The sequence below is a fragment of the Lepus europaeus genome, chromosome X, assembly GCF_033115175.1.
Source record: "Lepus europaeus isolate LE1 chromosome X, mLepTim1.pri, whole genome shotgun sequence".
Lineage (NCBI taxonomy): Eukaryota > Metazoa > Chordata > Mammalia > Lagomorpha > Leporidae > Lepus > Lepus europaeus.
The window spans coordinates 89279432-89296681 of record NC_084850.1 but is presented as its reverse complement, the minus strand read 5'-3'; the positions used below and the strand labels follow the sequence as shown (position 1 = coordinate 89296681).

At 42.8% G+C, this 17250-nt stretch overlaps 1 protein-coding gene across 5 annotated transcripts in view; it reads right to left on the bottom strand.

The window, feature by feature from the left end:
- EDA2R (ectodysplasin A2 receptor) overlaps window positions 1-14792 on the bottom strand; it is a 31745-nt gene extending 16953 nt beyond the window's left edge. For 2 of the 5 annotated variants that reach the window (XM_062183364.1, XM_062183365.1), the window contains exons 1-2: window positions 14653-14792; window positions 6172-6289 (exon numbers count right to left, since the gene is read on the bottom strand). In XM_062183364.1, coding sequence (XP_062039348.1) covers window positions 6172-6185 — 14 coding nt within the window. In that variant the 5' untranslated portion in view covers window positions 6186-6289; window positions 14653-14792. The remainder of the gene's footprint in view (window positions 1-6171; window positions 6290-14652) is intronic. The other 3 variants (XM_062183361.1, XM_062183362.1, XM_062183363.1) reach the window with 2 other exon arrangements.
- Window positions 14793-17250: the final 2458 nt, after the last annotated feature.

Here is a 17250-nt window from a genome sequence, read left to right as displayed (position 1 = left end):
TCTTGTTTAAGTGAACATTTTTGCACCATTATCTGGGCCTTTCTTTTCCATTCATTCATTTCCAGGCAAGTGAACTACAATATCCATTTTTTTCCAGAAGATAAACATATCTTTTATTGTGTTATTTTGATAACTGTCTCTGGTGTCAGTCTCACTAAGCAAATTCTCCATGCCTTGCTATCTATCTTTGTCATGAAGACAAAAAACATTAGTAGTCTCATAGCTTTCATGACAATGGACCAACATACTAGCCTGGACAAATCTCCCATAACAGGAAAACATTGGTAGTAACCTAAGGCAGCCCATCTCTTGGGATAAACTCCTGACACAGGCATCTGAAATCTCCATGGCAGCTACTGCTGGCCTTTAAGTGTGAGACACCCCACTCTGTTTGGTTTGCAGAGCCACACCCACCTAATAAAGCTCATATGGCATTACCACTAACATGTTCCTTTGTCTAGACAACACAGGCTTATTGCCAAAGTTCTATATCAGGACCTTGGGAATGAACAGAAAGCTTCTTTTCTCCTGTTTTTTAGTGAAGCCATTTATCCAAAATATATCAAAATGAGAAATTTAACAAATTGCCTTTATCAAAGAGGATAAAATCACATAGACTCTAGACTATTCTGAGGAACTTAAGGTAAGGCATACGGATAAAACTGCTTCATAAGGGTTAAATATTAAATGGCATTATCTAGGGACACAGGTAGACCTTACATCAAATTTTCCCCTGTAGTTAGCCTTGTCTTGTAGAAGGTGCAACAGCCTTCTTATTTTAAGAGGTGGCAAGACAGAAAAACTAGGCTTTAATAAAATCCATGCTTTTCTGAGGTATACCATTAAGTACACCTAGGAACTCTTCGAAGGCATCACAGAGAATGTGGCTCAATCCTCCAAAATGGCAACGTGAATAGAGGTATAAAATTCTCCGAATTAGAGATCACTGCATGCCCAGTGCTAACCCTGTACCCAACACAGAGTGGATACCTCAACGGTGCTTGCCAGGGTGAGGAACATCTGACCACGGGCTGTGTAAGGCCTGTGAAATTATTTGGTCTGGTCCTGCCAAAGCAACCACAGAATGGGACACAAAGTTCAAAAAACCTATAGCAGGCTAATTTCTAAGTTGATCATTTTGTATGGTCTGTGAATGATGTTATAAATATCCAAATGGCCCTTGACAGAAAAGTTTCCCAATCTATTAGCTTGTCAACATGCTATGTTGCCTAATCTATCGTTAACTGTGCATGTATCTAGCCACCGGGCTTATGAAATCTCTTTCATAGTGACTTTCCAAACAAGGTAGTATCCCCACATCAAGGAACAACAAAGGTTTTAGAGACACACGGACTCAGGATAAGCCAGACAAAAATTGACAAAAATCATGTTTTCTTTGGTCTGTGGTAGCTAATACACAGAGTACAAAAAATTCAATATATATGAGTGAAATTGACATTTTGAGATTTCATTATTGTTTTAGACCTGTCTATACTAGTGTGAAACAGTGGTCTTTCTATTTTCTACTTGTTGAATTCTTTATTGAGTATAGTATTAAGCCTGTGACTATAAAGTGAATTGAAAGTATGTTATCGGGGCTGGTGCTGTGGCGTACCGGATAGAGCTGCAGTGCGGAAATCCCATGTGGGCGCAGGTTCGAGTCCCGGCTGCTCCGCTTCTGATCCAGCTCTCTGCTATGGCCTGGGAAAGCAGTAGAAAATGGCCCAAGTCCTTGGGCCCCTGCACCTGCGTGGGAGACCTGGAAGAAGCTCCTGGCTCCTGGCTTTGGATCAGCTCAGCTCTGGCTGTTGAGGTCGTTTGGGGAGTGAACCCAGCAGAATGGAAGACCTCTTTCTCTCTGGCTCTACCTCTCTCTGTAACTCTGTCTTCAAAAAAATAAAAAAAAAAGAAGAAAGTATATTATCACAAAAATTAAAAGAAAAAAGAAAGATAGGTGGAGGGAGGAAGGGAGGATAAGAGGCAGGGTGTGAAGTATCATTATGGGTTTAAAATTGTATATATGAAATACACAAAATCTGTTTTCTTTATGTAAATAGAAAAATATATGAAATGCAAAAAAATATCCAACTCTAACTAGTTGTGTGCTCATAAAAAAATACTTTCACCTTTCTCAGTATCAATTTTCTCATCTACAAAACGTAGATTTTATTTATTTATATTTATTTGAGAGGTAATGAGACACAGAGGTAGAGACAGAGTTTCCACCCACTGGTTCACTCTCCCAAATGACCACAATAGCTATGGCTAGAGGTAGGCTGGGGCTGAAGTCAGGAGCTGGGAATGCAATACAGGTCCCCCATACAGGTGACAGGAACCTAACTACTAGAGCCATCACCACTGGCCCCCAGGGTCTATATTAGCAGGAAGCTGGAGTCAGTAACCGGAACTGAGAATAGAGCCAGGTACTCCAATGTAGAATACATGGGTCTTAAATGGCATCTTAACAGCTAGGCTAAATACCCATTCTTAAAATAGGGATTTAGGGACCGGTACTGTGGCGTGGTGGGTAAAGCTGCCACCTGCAGTATCAGCATCTGGTATGGGCTCTGGTTTGAGTCCCAGCTACTTTACTTCCGATCCAGTTCTCTGCTATGGCCTGGGAAGGCAGTAGAAGATGGCCCAAGTCCTTGGACCCCTGCAGCCACGTGGGAGACCTGGAAGAAGCTCCTGGCTCCTGGCTTCAGATCGCCTCAGTTCCAGCCATTATGGCCAATTGGGGAGTGAATCAGCCGATGGAAGACCTCTCTCTCCCTCTCTGTCTCTGCCTCTCCTTCTCTCTCTGCGTAACTCCAACTTTCAAATAAATAAATCAATCTTTTTAAAAAATAAAAATAAAATAGGGACTTAAATAATACCTACCATGAGCATTTTTATAGATTCCATTTATTTATTTTATTATTTTATTTTTTAAAGATTGATTTATTTATATGAAAGGAAGAGTTACAGAGAGGCAAAGGCAGAGAGAGAGAAATCTTTCATCTGGTGCTTCACTCCCCAAATGGACACAACATTCAGTGCTGCGCCAATTCGAAACCAGGAACCAGAAGCCTCCTCCAGGTCTCCCACATGTGTGTAGGGACCCAAAGACTTGGGCCATCTTCTACTGCCTTCCCAGACCATAGAGAGCAGGACTGGAAGTGGAGCAGCCGGGACTCAAACCGGTGCCCATATGGGCACTGCAGGCAGCAGCTTTACCTGCTACGCCACAGTGTCGGCCCCGTGGATCACAACACTAAATAGCTATAACTTTAAAATTTTTACCAGAGCTTTTTAAATAATACATAAGAATTCTACAGTTTTATTTCTTTTCTTATAAGAAAATAGAGGTATAAAACTTGTGATCTTGGATTTAGCAACAGTTTCTTAGATGCTAAAGTACAAGTAACAAAAAATGGACAAACTGCACTTAAATACAGAGTTTAGAAAATAAAAAAACTTGTGCTTCAAAGAACACTACTAACAAAATGAAATGACAATCCACATAATTGGTAGACAAACATTTGAAGACCATACATCTCATAAGACTTGTGCCTAGAATATATAGAGATCTCTTAATAACTCAAAATAAAAATGATAAATAACCCAATTTGAAAATGGGTCAAGTATTTGAAAACACTAGGACTATTATTTAATTCATTCAAATCTAAAACTCAATTATCAATAAACTTAGGACTAGGTTTCCCATTACAAACAGGAACAGTAACAGCTGGCTTTCCAACAAGATATACCAATGGCCAATAAGCACATTAAAACATGCTCAGTATCACTGGTGATAAGAAGAATGTAAATCAAAACTATAATGAAATATCACTTTTGACCAACTAGTGTGATTATAATAAAAAAACATACTCAAGTATTGAGGAGGCTGTGGAATAACTGGAACATTCATATGCTGTTAATGGGAATGTAAAATGGCACAGTCCTTTTGGAAAATGGTTTTGTGGCTCTCAAAATGTTAAACATATAATTACCATGTGACCTAGCAATTTTACTCCTTGGTATATACTCAAGAGAAATGGAAATATATGTCCACACCAAAATTTGTACATGAATGTCCCTATTCATAATAGCCAAAAGTGGAAAAAAGTGACCATCAACTATGTGTGTGGATAAACAAGATGTGGCCTACACATACAGCCAGAAAAATGAATGAAGTACTTATTACATGCTGTAATATGGATGAAACTTGAAAACATTATACTAAGTAAGAGAAGCCAGAGATAAAAAGGCAAACATTGTGTGATTCCAGGATAACAATAATAATTCTAGAATAGGCAGTCCATAGAAACAGAAATTAGATTCACTGGTTACCTGGAGCTAGAGGGGAGGGAAGAGGCATGACTGCATAATGAATATGAATTTTGGAGGGAGCTAATGTAAATGGTTTAGACTTAGATAGTGATCAGGGTTGTCCAACTTTGTGAATATACCAAAAACCAGTGAACTGTACACTAGCAAAAAGTGAATTATGTGGTATTTGAATTGCGTTTTATTAAGAAGATGGTTCTTCAACTTTCTCATTAATACAGTAAACTACCCTACATTTTTAATACATGTTACCTAAATTAATTTCAAAATACTATTTTTCAGAGCTCCTAAGGATTTTATTATATGTGCCTCCAACTGTGATTTTTTTTTTACCTAACTTTGCACTCAAATTTATCCAGTTAGTTCTGTATGTATTTTGATTGGGCTTAACTAGAGGGAGTGACAAGTGGCAAAATACTAGTGTCTCTTTATTAAGTCTTTGTTATGTGGCTGCTCTCCCTGTCCTGATTTCTAAAAAGCAACCTAGAAGAGTAAGAATGCTCTTCCCAAACAGGGAAGAGGAGAAGCCATGAGGCATGAGGCTGACATTAATAATAATCCCCACATTACCTCATTGTGCCCTGAATAATTGATGTTGGCCAAGTTTCTGCTGGATGTGAGGTACTCAGGCTGCTGGGGGTGCAGCTGCCTCTGGCCACAGCTTGCGACTGCTGTTCTTCTCAACTTGCACACATGCCTGTGGGGTGAAGCACGCTCTCTCTATCTAGGACGGGTAGGCAAGACAGGACGACAGTTCTATATTAAGAACTAAGGCCTTCAGGATATTTGCTTTGCCTGGACAGTGCAGGAGGTCTGGGATTAAAAAGGGTGAGGAAGGTGACAACTGGTCCATGCCCTGCCCATTACTCAACTTTGAGCCCACCCACCCACGTGCACACAACTGGCAAAAACCAATGTAGCTGCTCATCACAGACTTGAGAAAACTTCTTTGAAAATCATGCACATTATTTGTATAGTGCCCTCATCATTTCCAGATGTTTGGCTGATAATCCACATGTTGCTTCACCATTTGGTGTTGGCTCTCAGCCTTTCCTTTTCTGCTCTGGCCCAAGGCTGCTCCTATACCCAGCTTTCTGTTGACCTTAGCCACTTCCAAAGTATGAAACATGTTAGTTTCCACCTTTCCGGCTACTTGTGAGTTTTATATTTCTGGTTTTAGCTCAATACAGTGAGTGGTCTCAGGTCCAGCTGTGCCATCGGTGCTCTATTCAAGGTCCCATTTATGTCTTGAGGTCCATCTCTTAGACTGGCAGTTTCCAGGCTAGGCTGCACCTTGAAAGCTCCAAAAATACTGATACATGTTGAATACCACCCCTGAGATCCTGACGCAGTTAGTCAGCCATGTGGCCTGAGCATCTGGAATTCATGCAGTGCACCAGCTGATTTTCATGTACAACCAATGATAAAAATATCACCACTCTAGGGGTTCTTTTGGTTCCGACCTTGTCTGTCTTGTCTGAATATATGGTGTGGTCAGGAAAAGGGTTTTGTCCCCTGTATTCAGAGGGAATCTGGTAAAGGACTAACCTAGAGTCTACTGTTTATTTTTTTCTATGAAGAATAGAAAGTAAAAGGACTGAAGTTATAGTGGTTCCTTTAAGAAATGTTAGATCATGTCATTTCCAACCCCAAGCTCCATTGATGGCTCCCTATTTCACTCATAATAAAAGGAAAAACCTTCTGATGGTTGATGACACCTAGATGATCTGCTTACCTCATGAGCTCTTTCACTCTAAGCTCAACTGTTCTTCCCCTTACTCTCTTCATTCCACTCATGTTGTTCTCTTTGCTGTTCTTCAAACTAACCACAAATGCTCTCACCTTAAGGCCTTCATATCTGCTCAAGTCAGCAATGTTCTTCCCCAAGATATTCACATGGCTATCCCCCTCATATTCTTCAGTTCTTTGTTCTTATACCATCTTCTTAGTAAGGCTTCTCCTTTAAAAAAGTAGGAATACTCTTTTATAAAATTGCAACTTCCCACCATATTTCCTTATCCCCCTTTCTTGTAGTATTAATTTCCATGGCACTTATGACCGGACATATCATTCATCTCACTTCCCTATTGTCTGTTCTTTTTCCAACTAAAATTTAAACACCATGAAATCATGGTTCCTGCTATGTTCAGTTCATATGCACTTAGTGTTTAGAACAGTACCCGACACAAAATGGGCACAAAATTAATATTTGCTGGATAAACAAATAGTAAAACAGTTACAAAGTAATTATAACAATCTCTAGCCTGAACAATAACTCCAGAAACAAGTTAGGGATTGTCGTCAGCAATTAGCAGATTTTTTTAAAAGCTGCAGCACAGAGAAGAAGGCTTCCTCTAAGTTTATTTACTTAGTAAGAAACAAAACCAGAACTCCAAGGTAAGTTAGGGCCCACGGGTCCAGCGTGGTTTCCAGGGCAGTATTGAACTCTAAAATATGGAATGCAGGTCCCTTCAGCCTTCACTAAAATTTTATTTTGCTTCAATAATATTCGAGGTATGCAAAAGCATCATCTGAAATTAATCTATTTTTAAAATAACAGTTTGATAGAATTACTGCCTTGGCCTTAGGAGATAAGGGCCAGGACAATGGGGGTAGCCATAGGAGAGGGGAAGAAAGATATGAGTCACAGAAAATTCTGAGAGTTACTGCCTGGGAAACCAGGAGAATCCCAGGACCATGAAATGTGTGAAATGGGAGTTGCTTGGCAGACAAAAGACAATGCATGGTTTTGTAACTATGTTAATTATGTAGAGTTGGAGAGGACAGAGGATTATTTCAGTGGTTGTGTCCAGTAGGTAATTAAAACATCTATAACACAGGTTGCAGTTAAAGATGAGTTAAATACATAAAAAGGCCAGAACAGCAGCTTTTGAGTGGGTTAAGCCCCCACTTGAGATGCCAGTATCCCATACAGGAGCCCTGGTTCCAGATCCAGCTGCTGCTCCACTTCTAATCCAGCTTCCTCGAATGCTTCTGGGAAAGCTGTGGAAGATGGTCCAAGTACTTGGGTCCCTGCCACCCGAATGGGAGATCAGGATGGAGTTCCAGGCTTCGACCTTACCCAGACCTGGGTGTTATAGCCATCTGGGAATAAACTAGAGGGTGGACAATCTCTTTCTCTTTCTCTTTCTCTCTCTCTCTCTCTCTTTCTCTCTCTCTCTCTCTCTCTCTCTCTCTCTCTCCCTTGCTTTTCAAATCAATCAATAAATAAATCTTTTTTGAAAAAAAGAACAGCAGCTCTTGTTCATGACCACACATTAGAATCATTTATAAGACTTTGGAGAAAACACCTATGCCCTAGGCTAATCAAATCAAAACTTCTTGGGAGCTGAGAACTACTGGCCCAGGTAAATAATGGCAGAAGCTTGGATGAGTAGGGAATGGTGCTGTGGTGTAGCGGGTTAATGCCCCAGCCTGTAGCACCGGCATCCCATGAGTGCCACTTTGAGTCCCGGCTGCTCCGCTTTCAATCCAGCTCTCTGCTATGGCCTGGGAAAGCAGAGGAGGATGGCCCAAGTACTTGGGCTCCTGCACCCATGTGGGAGATCAAGAAGAAGCTCTTGGCTCCTGGCTGCTGGCTTCAGCCATTGTGGCCATTTGGGGAGTCTACCTCTCTCCGTAACGCTGCCTTTCAAATAAATAAAATAAATATTAAAAAAAGAATTCAAAGAACAACACATTGAAAGACACCCATATTTTAAGCTGGAAGAGGAAGAATAGAGAGTGGCAACCTAGAAAGAAAAGCTAGGAAAGAAAGAATAGAAACTGGATAGGATAATATAGGACAACATTTCAAGAAGGGGTGTCTGCTATTGGTACAGGAAGAGAGGGGGGCCAGCACTGGTGAAGTATTATTTTATTTCATGGGTGTGTTATAAAAACTAAATTGTTCAAATGTTTGAGTATGACCAAATATGTCCAAAATGTTCAAGTATGTTCAAATATGTGCCTGGAATAGAAATAACTCGGAGACCACAGGTGGTTACCACACTTTTAACAGGCTTCTCTTGCCATTTACAAAGTGGCTGAAGAACTCAACTGTTAGTGATAGCAACATCTGGCTCACCAATGTCAGCATGAGCACCTCAACAAAAGAGAATGAAGGAAGCTGTGGAAAATGAAAGAAACCTCATCTATTTATTTTGTTCTTCATTTCTGTGCACAAAGCATGATTAAATGCCCCAGCAGGGGTAGAAAAATAAGGAAAAAATCACATTAAACCTATTGCCACTATACAGATAAAATTAATAACCAAATGAACTGGGTTATTTCCACTCAGCCAAAAGCAAACACCAACCATATGAGTCAAATTCTTTCTCCTTCAAAACATGTGTGTGCATGGACACACAGAACAATAAAAGCACAAACCTCAAAATACAAACACAGCTTAACACACTGTAAACCGAGCAGAAGAAAAAGCTAAAAATTGTAAATATTTGGTTAGTGTCTGGCAACCACTAAGAAACAATTGTTAAAGGCAGGGGGGAGGAACTCTGTAGCCAAGAATACAGAGATATAATTAATAAAATAAATAGGATGAAATTAAGAACAGCAAACTTTGGGCTGATTACGAGGGGAAAATAACCTTTTAATGATTGCTGAATCTTCCCAAGTGGGAGCAAAGACACAGAAACTACCTTGGATGATGTTCAAGGGAAAAATGAGATAATATATGTGAGAGTGCTCTGGAAACTCCAGATCCTGCTACACATTTGAGGGATTGCTGTGATCGTTACTATCCCACCCACAGCTGAGTAGCAAAGGGCACTGGAGACAAGCCACAGGCCAGCCACCCAAGCCCTCTGATTTGCTCTGCTGTCTCCCTAGCCAAAGTGAATCACTTGCTCATGTACAGACCACCACAAGATGTCATGAAATTATGGCATCATCGAAACTTAGTTACCCCACCAGCAAGTACTGGGAGTGGAGATTCCTTGACTTCTCAAGGAGGCTTTTGGCTGAATTGCCCCAGCTGGGAACTGAATTCACGGTATGACTTCTTTTCAGGGCTAGGAACTGGATAAAACTCCATCAAGTGTTCTGATTTCTATTACTTTGTTTGGTCTTTCCTATAGTTTCTCCATCCTGTCCTGTTTATGAAGTAATTTGGAATAGCTATATCTCTCTGAAGATGTCAATAAGAACAATCTCCCTTTTCCCATAGCAATCCAAATTCTGTGAAGTACTTCATCCCTTCCTCCTATGCCAGGGAATGAACTATTCTAAAAAGAGTAGGGATACAAACTAATGGGCATTTGCAAGCAAAACCTACAGCCATATCCTTACAATAGGACTGGGAGAAGTAGCCCACGGAATGAGGCCTGTTTGTCCAGGATGAGACATTACTGCCAAAATATTTCTTGCCTTTTTTAGAGTGAACATGGAAAGGAAACAAAGATATAGAACTTGGTAGGGGTTGTAGAGAGAAGGTGAAACTGACTAACAAGCTGCCTATGAATTTTTTTTTTGGTTTGGCTGCCTATGATCTTATATATAAATGCACATTAAAGTCATCTTAGTCCCAGCTGCTTGTTGCCTAGTAAAGATATACTGTCCGGATCTGCTTGAATCCTTTTTGTAATAGGCACCTTAGTACTCACAAGACAGCACATTACATTATTGTTTATTTTTTCTCCTCTTTGGAAACTGATAAAACTTCAAACACCTAAAGAATTGGATATCTATAGTCATAAAATCACAAAAGTATTCTTCATAATTACTGAACACCTCCCCCTCCGATGGTCTAGATGGGGAAAATGAAGATCAAAAAAGGGATAGAGTTTTCTCAAAGTCACATTGTTGGTCAGTAGCAGAGCTGGGACTGGAATCCAAGTCTCCATATTCCAGGGCTTGTGGCTTCTCTATTTCCCATATTTAAAGAGAGGAGTGGGCTGAGCTATAAGGCTGATGAGTCAATGACTATGCTACCAAGGCTCCAGCATCTTTTTTCCCTCACACCCACAGTCCAATACTGGCTCATTTTACCCTGAAGAGGAACAATTCCAAAGGTTGGGCTGGGTCAGGGAGGGATGCCTCATGGAAGGGAAGAAGTGCTGCCCACTCTTTTTGGCTTATCCACCATGATGACTCACAGCCTCCTGAAGTAACGGCATCTTACTGTTTATTACACCACATATTACATGACAGCTCCTTTATTTTTGAGAATCATGTGATGTCTTTGGGGTACTGGGAGATGTCATAACTGTAGTCAACCCAGGTAAGAAAGATGGGATTTTGGTCCCTCAAAACTCACTTGATTAATACCTTCTATGCTAAGCATTGTATTACGGCAAAGTAGCAGGAAGGCAATCCAAAGTGGAAAAAAGCTGTTCTCCACCTTTAAGAGATCATAGTCTTGTGTCAAATGCAGAAAATAGACAGTTAATTATATTCCAAGACTGACTATAGCCATCCTGATATCTCCCACGAAAATTGAAGAATAACAGGCTTATTTTACAGACAGATGGTGAAACTATCCTGAATTTTTCCTGCTAAGCTTCCAAGGGAAAAGTACATGGATGGTACCCATCTCCAATGAGAAAGCAGAAAAAAACCCCAGATTCTGCTTTAAAAATCAAGCTCTACTTCGGAGGCTCCAAAAGATGTCTCACTCCCTGCGGAAGACATTCAAATGGAGCAGGTAGAGAAGACATCTATCTAAAGGAGGGCTTTTTGGCCTACCAGATGGTACTTGGAAAAAAGTATTATTTATTCCTCTCCTGAAACTAGGGGCTTGGTCTCCCTCAAGAGCTTCCTTATTGAAATCTTTCAAAGATTTGACTAACTAGTGTAAGGTAACCAGAGGATGGATCTTTCTCTTGTCTCTTCCTCCAGTGCCAGAGTTAGTCTAATTGCTCAGCCATCACCTTAAAATCAAACATGGAAAATGAAAAACTATAGTAAATTTGGAGTAAGAGAAATCTGGCTTTCAGTTCTGGCTCAGAAACTTACTAATTAAATGATCTCTGGCACGCTTCATCTGGGGCTGTTTGGCCACCTGTACAAATTAAGACAAAAAGATCTGCACGTTTCCTAGTTGGCATGAGGAGTCAGTGGGATGATGGGTTTGAAAATACTTGGCACCTGGTGGGCAAAAATGATACAGGATTAATTATAAGCAAAGAGTTCACATTCACCCATCCTGTTCCTCTGGCAGTGTCACCCACTGCTATGAAGTTGCCACCATCACCTGACATTATATAGTTTCAAAACTTCAGAGTTGTATTGGATTTGACAGTGTGTCATATTGGAAATGGAAGTAACAGGGTTGTTTGACCTGGGAACAAAAGGTATAGGGAGTTCTGGCCTCTGGTCTTTTTTTTTTTTTTTTTAATTTTTTTTTTGACAGGCAGAGTGGACAGTGAGAGAGAGAGACAGAGAGAAAGGTCTTCCTTTTGCCGTTGGTTCACCCTCCAATGGCCGCCGCGGTAGCGCACTGCGGCCGGCGCACCACGCTGTTCCGATGGCAGGAGCCAGGTGCTTCTCCTGGTCTCCCATGGGGTGCAGGGCCCAAGGACTTGGGCCATCCTCCACTGCACTCCCTGGCCACAGCAGAGAGCTGGCCTGGAAGAGGGGCAACCGGGACAGGATCGGTGCCCCGACCGGGACTAGAACCCGGTGTGCCGGCGCCGCAAGGCAGAGGATTAGCCTAGTGAGCCACGGCGCCGGCCCGCCTCTGGTCTTAAGAACTCTGAAGAAATACTATGGATGTCAGAGTAGACTGCTCTGGGTGGCCCCAGGAAAATGACAAGGACATCTGAGTGCAAGCTATTAATTAAGTTTAGCGAAAGGAAAAGCTTTTAAACCGTAAAGGTTTTCCCTGAAGGGAATGGGCTGTCTCAGAGCAGTAAGTAGAACTAGAAGTGTTCAGGCAGACCAGCAAGGATGCCTTAAGGTAAAATCAATTGGGGTAAAAGACAAACATGATTCATGAAAGCCTACTATGTGTCAGGCACTGTGCTAGATCCTTTACAGGGATTATTTCTTTTAATTCTTCCAAGAACACAAGAACACTATGATGTACTATTCTCCCTATTTTTCAGGATAGAAAACTGAAGCCCAAAGAAATTCAATATTTCTTATTGGACTTACTGCTGATACTGTAGGTGAGTGGAAAGAATAATTCTATGTTGTTTAAACTGGTTGACACTAAATGCAGTAGCACCTCAATCTTCATTTCTAAATGCTGTATGGAAATACTGATCCTGCTTGGGAATACCAGATGCACAATGTATTCAGGATTACAGACAGGTAAGTAGCAGACTGGGCACTTGAAGACAGCTATGTCTAATTCAGAAGATAAGTATCCTTTCTGTTGCATCATTTACAGAAGTGGGATGGGAATGCATAACCTTTTAAAGTCTAAGTCAATTCCAGGTGATTGTGATTCTCTCATTTGCTTTTCCAATAAATTTATTGAGTTCTAACTTCTGCAGATTCAACTAGTGTAATGTTTTATTAAGTTAACTGCCCCCTTTATATTCTCACAGCCATGCCTCAGTTTCAGGGCCGTGTCCCCTCTCTGCATCTAGTTTATCCACTTCTGGTGTTTTCTTGTTCCAATCTGGCTGACTCACACGTACCAGATTATCCTTCCTAAAGCACAGAACTGACCTTTTCTTTAGTTCAGAAACTTCCAATAGCTTTCACTTTTTCCCAATCCAATCAAAACTGGGGAATCCAGAGTCTTCTGCGGTTTTACCACCAATCAACCAGGGCAACTTTAACTTCCCCTTTCCCCCTAATTGTACTCTAAAATCCAGCTCAGCTGGTGTTCTTTTCACATGCTTGAGGCTTCCCAGCCTTCAAGCAGTTGTTCCTGTTGTTTTCTATGCTTAAATTGCCTTCTCCTCCCATCTCCACCTGTTGAAATCTTAGCTGTGCTCCTTGGTCTATCTTAAATAATAATAGTTAACATTTATTGGGTGCTTATTTTGGGTTAGCCCCTGTGCTAAGCATGTGCAAATATTTCACATGGATTATCTCATTTAATCCTCACAACAACCCGATGAGGTAGGTGCTATTATTATCTCCACTTTAGCTGAGAGTTAAATGAAGCTCAGCAAGAAGGAAGTAACTCTGTTTATCCAAGGTCATACAAATTAATAATAGGCTCTGAACTCAAGTAGTCTGGCTCTGGAGCCCTGGTAAGTGTTATAATTTCAAAAGACAAACAAAAAAAAACTTTTCTGATTTTTCTCTTGCTCAACTTGATATAATTTTTATTTGACAACCTTGGAGCATTTTTATTGCACCTATAAAACCTATTTTGTATGATATTTAATTTGCATTCCTATATACCCACGATGAGACAGTCTCCCTCCAACAGGCACAGCCTGTGTTTTAGGTATCTCACTGTTTCACACATGATGGCAAAAAGTAGGTGCTCTCTGAGCCTGTTAAGTTTAATTGAAGGTATGTGGGAGTGAAGAAGTTATCAAGGGGAGATGCTCCACACTTTCCTGTCCCAGCCACCCTGCATGACATTGGCCCACGCTGTTAACACCTGTCCAAAATCAGACCCTGCAGCCTGTTTTCCCAGCCAGGTCTCTGGCGGGTCTCTTCTTGTCCCCCAGTTCTCACAGCTGCCTGGGCCTTGGCCAGTGTTTGGGTGAGGCAGGATCAAAATATCACTGCCCCGGGCTCAGCTTCCAGGAGTGAGGGATCAAGTGAAACCCAGCCCGGCGGGTGAGGGGGTGGACTGAAAGCCCCCATAGAGAGCCAGCCAGCAGGCTCTTTATACAAGCCCTGACTTGCCCAAGAGCCACGTGGGTGGGCCAGCAGTTCAGCTTCCCTCGGGATGCTCCACATGTCTGACCCACCCCCAACTTCCCTCTCCTAACTCTCAGGCTCCTTCTCTTTCTTATCTCCCAACACCAGATGCTCAAGGTGGTTGGACAGGTCCGGGCATGTTCCCAGATGCCGCCCGGTCCAGTAAGAGCCTGTACAGGCAGGAACTAACTTGCCGTGGCACTGAGAATATTAGCCTAGGTTCCTGGCACCTCAGACAGTGCTCTCTGGACACAAATGGACAGACAGACGGATGGCCACGGGATACCTTCCCAGCCTGACTTTGTAACACACTAGGAACATCCTGACCATTCTGTACACCCACACCTAGGTGCCGTAGATCTCAGCTTCCTTGTCACGCTAAGCAGTATTCTCAGACGTGCCCCGTACTGGCTAGCTGGGTGGATCTTGCCACAACTAAATTCCGGGGAAAAAGCACCTCAGCTCAGATCAGACATCCCACCCAGGTTTCATCCCTCAGCCCCCCACCCCCAGCCTGCATACCATACTCACAATAGATGAAATCCGTTGCGATCAGAACTCCGTTTGACTCATTTCACATCCATCCACGTGTAGCAACGGCAGCCCCCAAACCAGCCCTCTATTCCTTTCATGCTACGCCTACTTTCTCCGCCCCGGTGAGACTCCGAGAGCAGCTATTGGTCTACTCAGTGTATCTAGGCGTGGCTATGCAAAGAAATCCTGCCCCTGAGAGGGACACAGTGAGTCTGGGGAGTTAACAGTGATCAAGCCACTGGTAAGGCTGGAGCTGTAATGCTCTGGGGACTGAAGCGGGGGCGAGAGGGCAGAGGGCCAGGGAATTGAGTCCAGCCCAGTCTGTGGGAACAGAGGGAGTGTCAAGTGGTTGGAGGCGCTCTGCAGATTTCATTTCTTGTGACTCGTTCACAGTTGAATGCAGCTCAGCTCATCCAAATTTTGTGCATGAGTTAGCAGAGTTGTAGTTTCACAGAGAAAAAAAAAATAATGTTGAAAAGGTAAGGAATTTCAAACACATAGAAAAGCCACTTCCCAGCTCTGGCTCTGTTTTTGTTATTGCTGTTTGTTTTTGTTTTGTTCTGTTTTATAACCCTCCAATCAGCAGGGAGGTGGGATTTTGATGAAGGAGGGGAGACACTAACTAGGGGAAAGGCCACTAAAAAATGAAGGAAAACTGGATTCTGGACCCAGCACTCTGGGGCCCTGGATCTTTGTCTATACAAGGAGGAGGTTAAACTACATTGTCTCTAAGGGCCCTCCCAGCAATGCCATTTTGGGAGTTTGTGAACCTATGATCTCAGAGGCAGCAGTGGGGAAGTCCTGAAATGTTACTAGTCCCTGACCTTGAAGAACTTGCAGAGAAGTTAGGAGATAATAGCACCCAGAATAGGATGAGGGACAAAACTATGGAGTACAGGCTAGAAGGGCAGTTGGGGATGGGGGCAGAAAGAAAGAATAATAGAATATATGGCTGTGGAAGGCAAACGATCTTCAGTGGATTGGAAGGGCTCAAAAGAGGTGGAGAGGCCGGTGCCGTGGCTCAACAGGCTAATCCTCCGCCTTGCGGCGCCGGCACACCGGGTTCTAGTCCCGGTCGGGGCACCGATCCTGTCCCGGTTGCCCCTCTTCCAGGCCAGCTCTCTGCTGTGGCCAGGGAGTGCAGTGGAGGATGGCCCAAGTGCTTGGGCTCTGCACCCCATGGGAGACCAGGATAAGCACCTGGCTCCTGCCATCGGAACAGCGTGGTGCGCCGGCTGCAGCGCGCTACCGCGGCGGCCATTGGAGGGTGAACCAACGGCAAAGGAAGACCTTTCTCTCTGTCTCTCTCTCTCTCTCACTGTCCACTCTGCCTGTCAAAAAAAAAAAAAAAAGAGGTGGAGAAGCAAATAGCATTATGGCTACAGGGAAAGGAAAGCTGGAACCCAGGTAGAGGGTGGGGAACAAGCAATATGCCATTAGACTTTAAGGGGTCTCAGTTGTGCTAGGCAGAGGCTGTATGGCAGAAGCTCATGGTGAGGTCTTAGTGCAGAGTCTGCAATGACCTTTAGTGGAAAAGGACTGAATAAGCCCTGAGATGACATTGAAACTATCCTAAATGAAGTCCATATCTGTCCCCTTGTTAGAGGTGAAACTAGAATGTGACCATTTAGACTGCTTATTGTGGCCTCAGGCACACAGCTTGAGTTGGATTCCCAGGCCTGCCATTACTGTGTGACCTTGGACAAGTTACTTAAGCACTCTATAGCTCAGTATCCTCATCTATGAAATCGGAACAATAATAGTTACTTCCTCACAGAATTTTTTTGGAGGATTATATGAGACAATATACAAATAGTATTAAAATGTATAAGGGGCTTAGAATAAGGTCTGGAACATAATAGGATACAGGTGTTTATTAAATAGAAATAATGAAATGCAAGGATGGATCCAATTTAGAGCCCTCTGCTAGCTATAATATTAAAATGAAAATAGCTACCCTATGCAATTTTTAATTCTTCTCTAAAGAGGCAGAGGAGGAAGCTTCAGCCTTTTCTCCATCCTGTTACCCACAGTGATTCTTGTGTAGTAGAAAGAACCCTGGGTAGAGATTAGGAGTCTTGGCAAAACTAATGCATGTGAAAAATAAGTTAAGGGCTGGCACTGTGGCACAGAGGGTTAAAGCCCTGGCCTGAAGCGCCGGTATCCCATATGGGCGCCGGTTTAAGTCCCGACTGCTCCTCTTCCGATCCAGCTCTCTGCTATGGCCTGGAAAAGCAGCAGAAGATGGCCCAGGTCCTTGGGCCCCTGCACCCATGTGGGAGAGCCGGAAGAAGCTCCTAGCTCCTGGCTTCGGATCGGTGCAGCTCCGGCCGTTGTGGCCATCTGGGGAGTGAACAAGCAGATAGAAGACCTCTCTCTGTCTGCACCTCTCTCTGTAACTCTTTCAAATAAATAAATCTTGAAAAAATAAAGAAAATTTGTCAAATAAATAAATAAAAAAGCCGGCGCCGCAGCTCACTAGGCTAATCCTCCGCCTTGCGGCGCCGGCACACCAGGTTCTAGTCCCGGTCGGGGCGCCGGATTCTGTCCCAGTTGCCCCTCTTCCAGGCCAGCTCTCTGCTGTGGCCCGGGAGT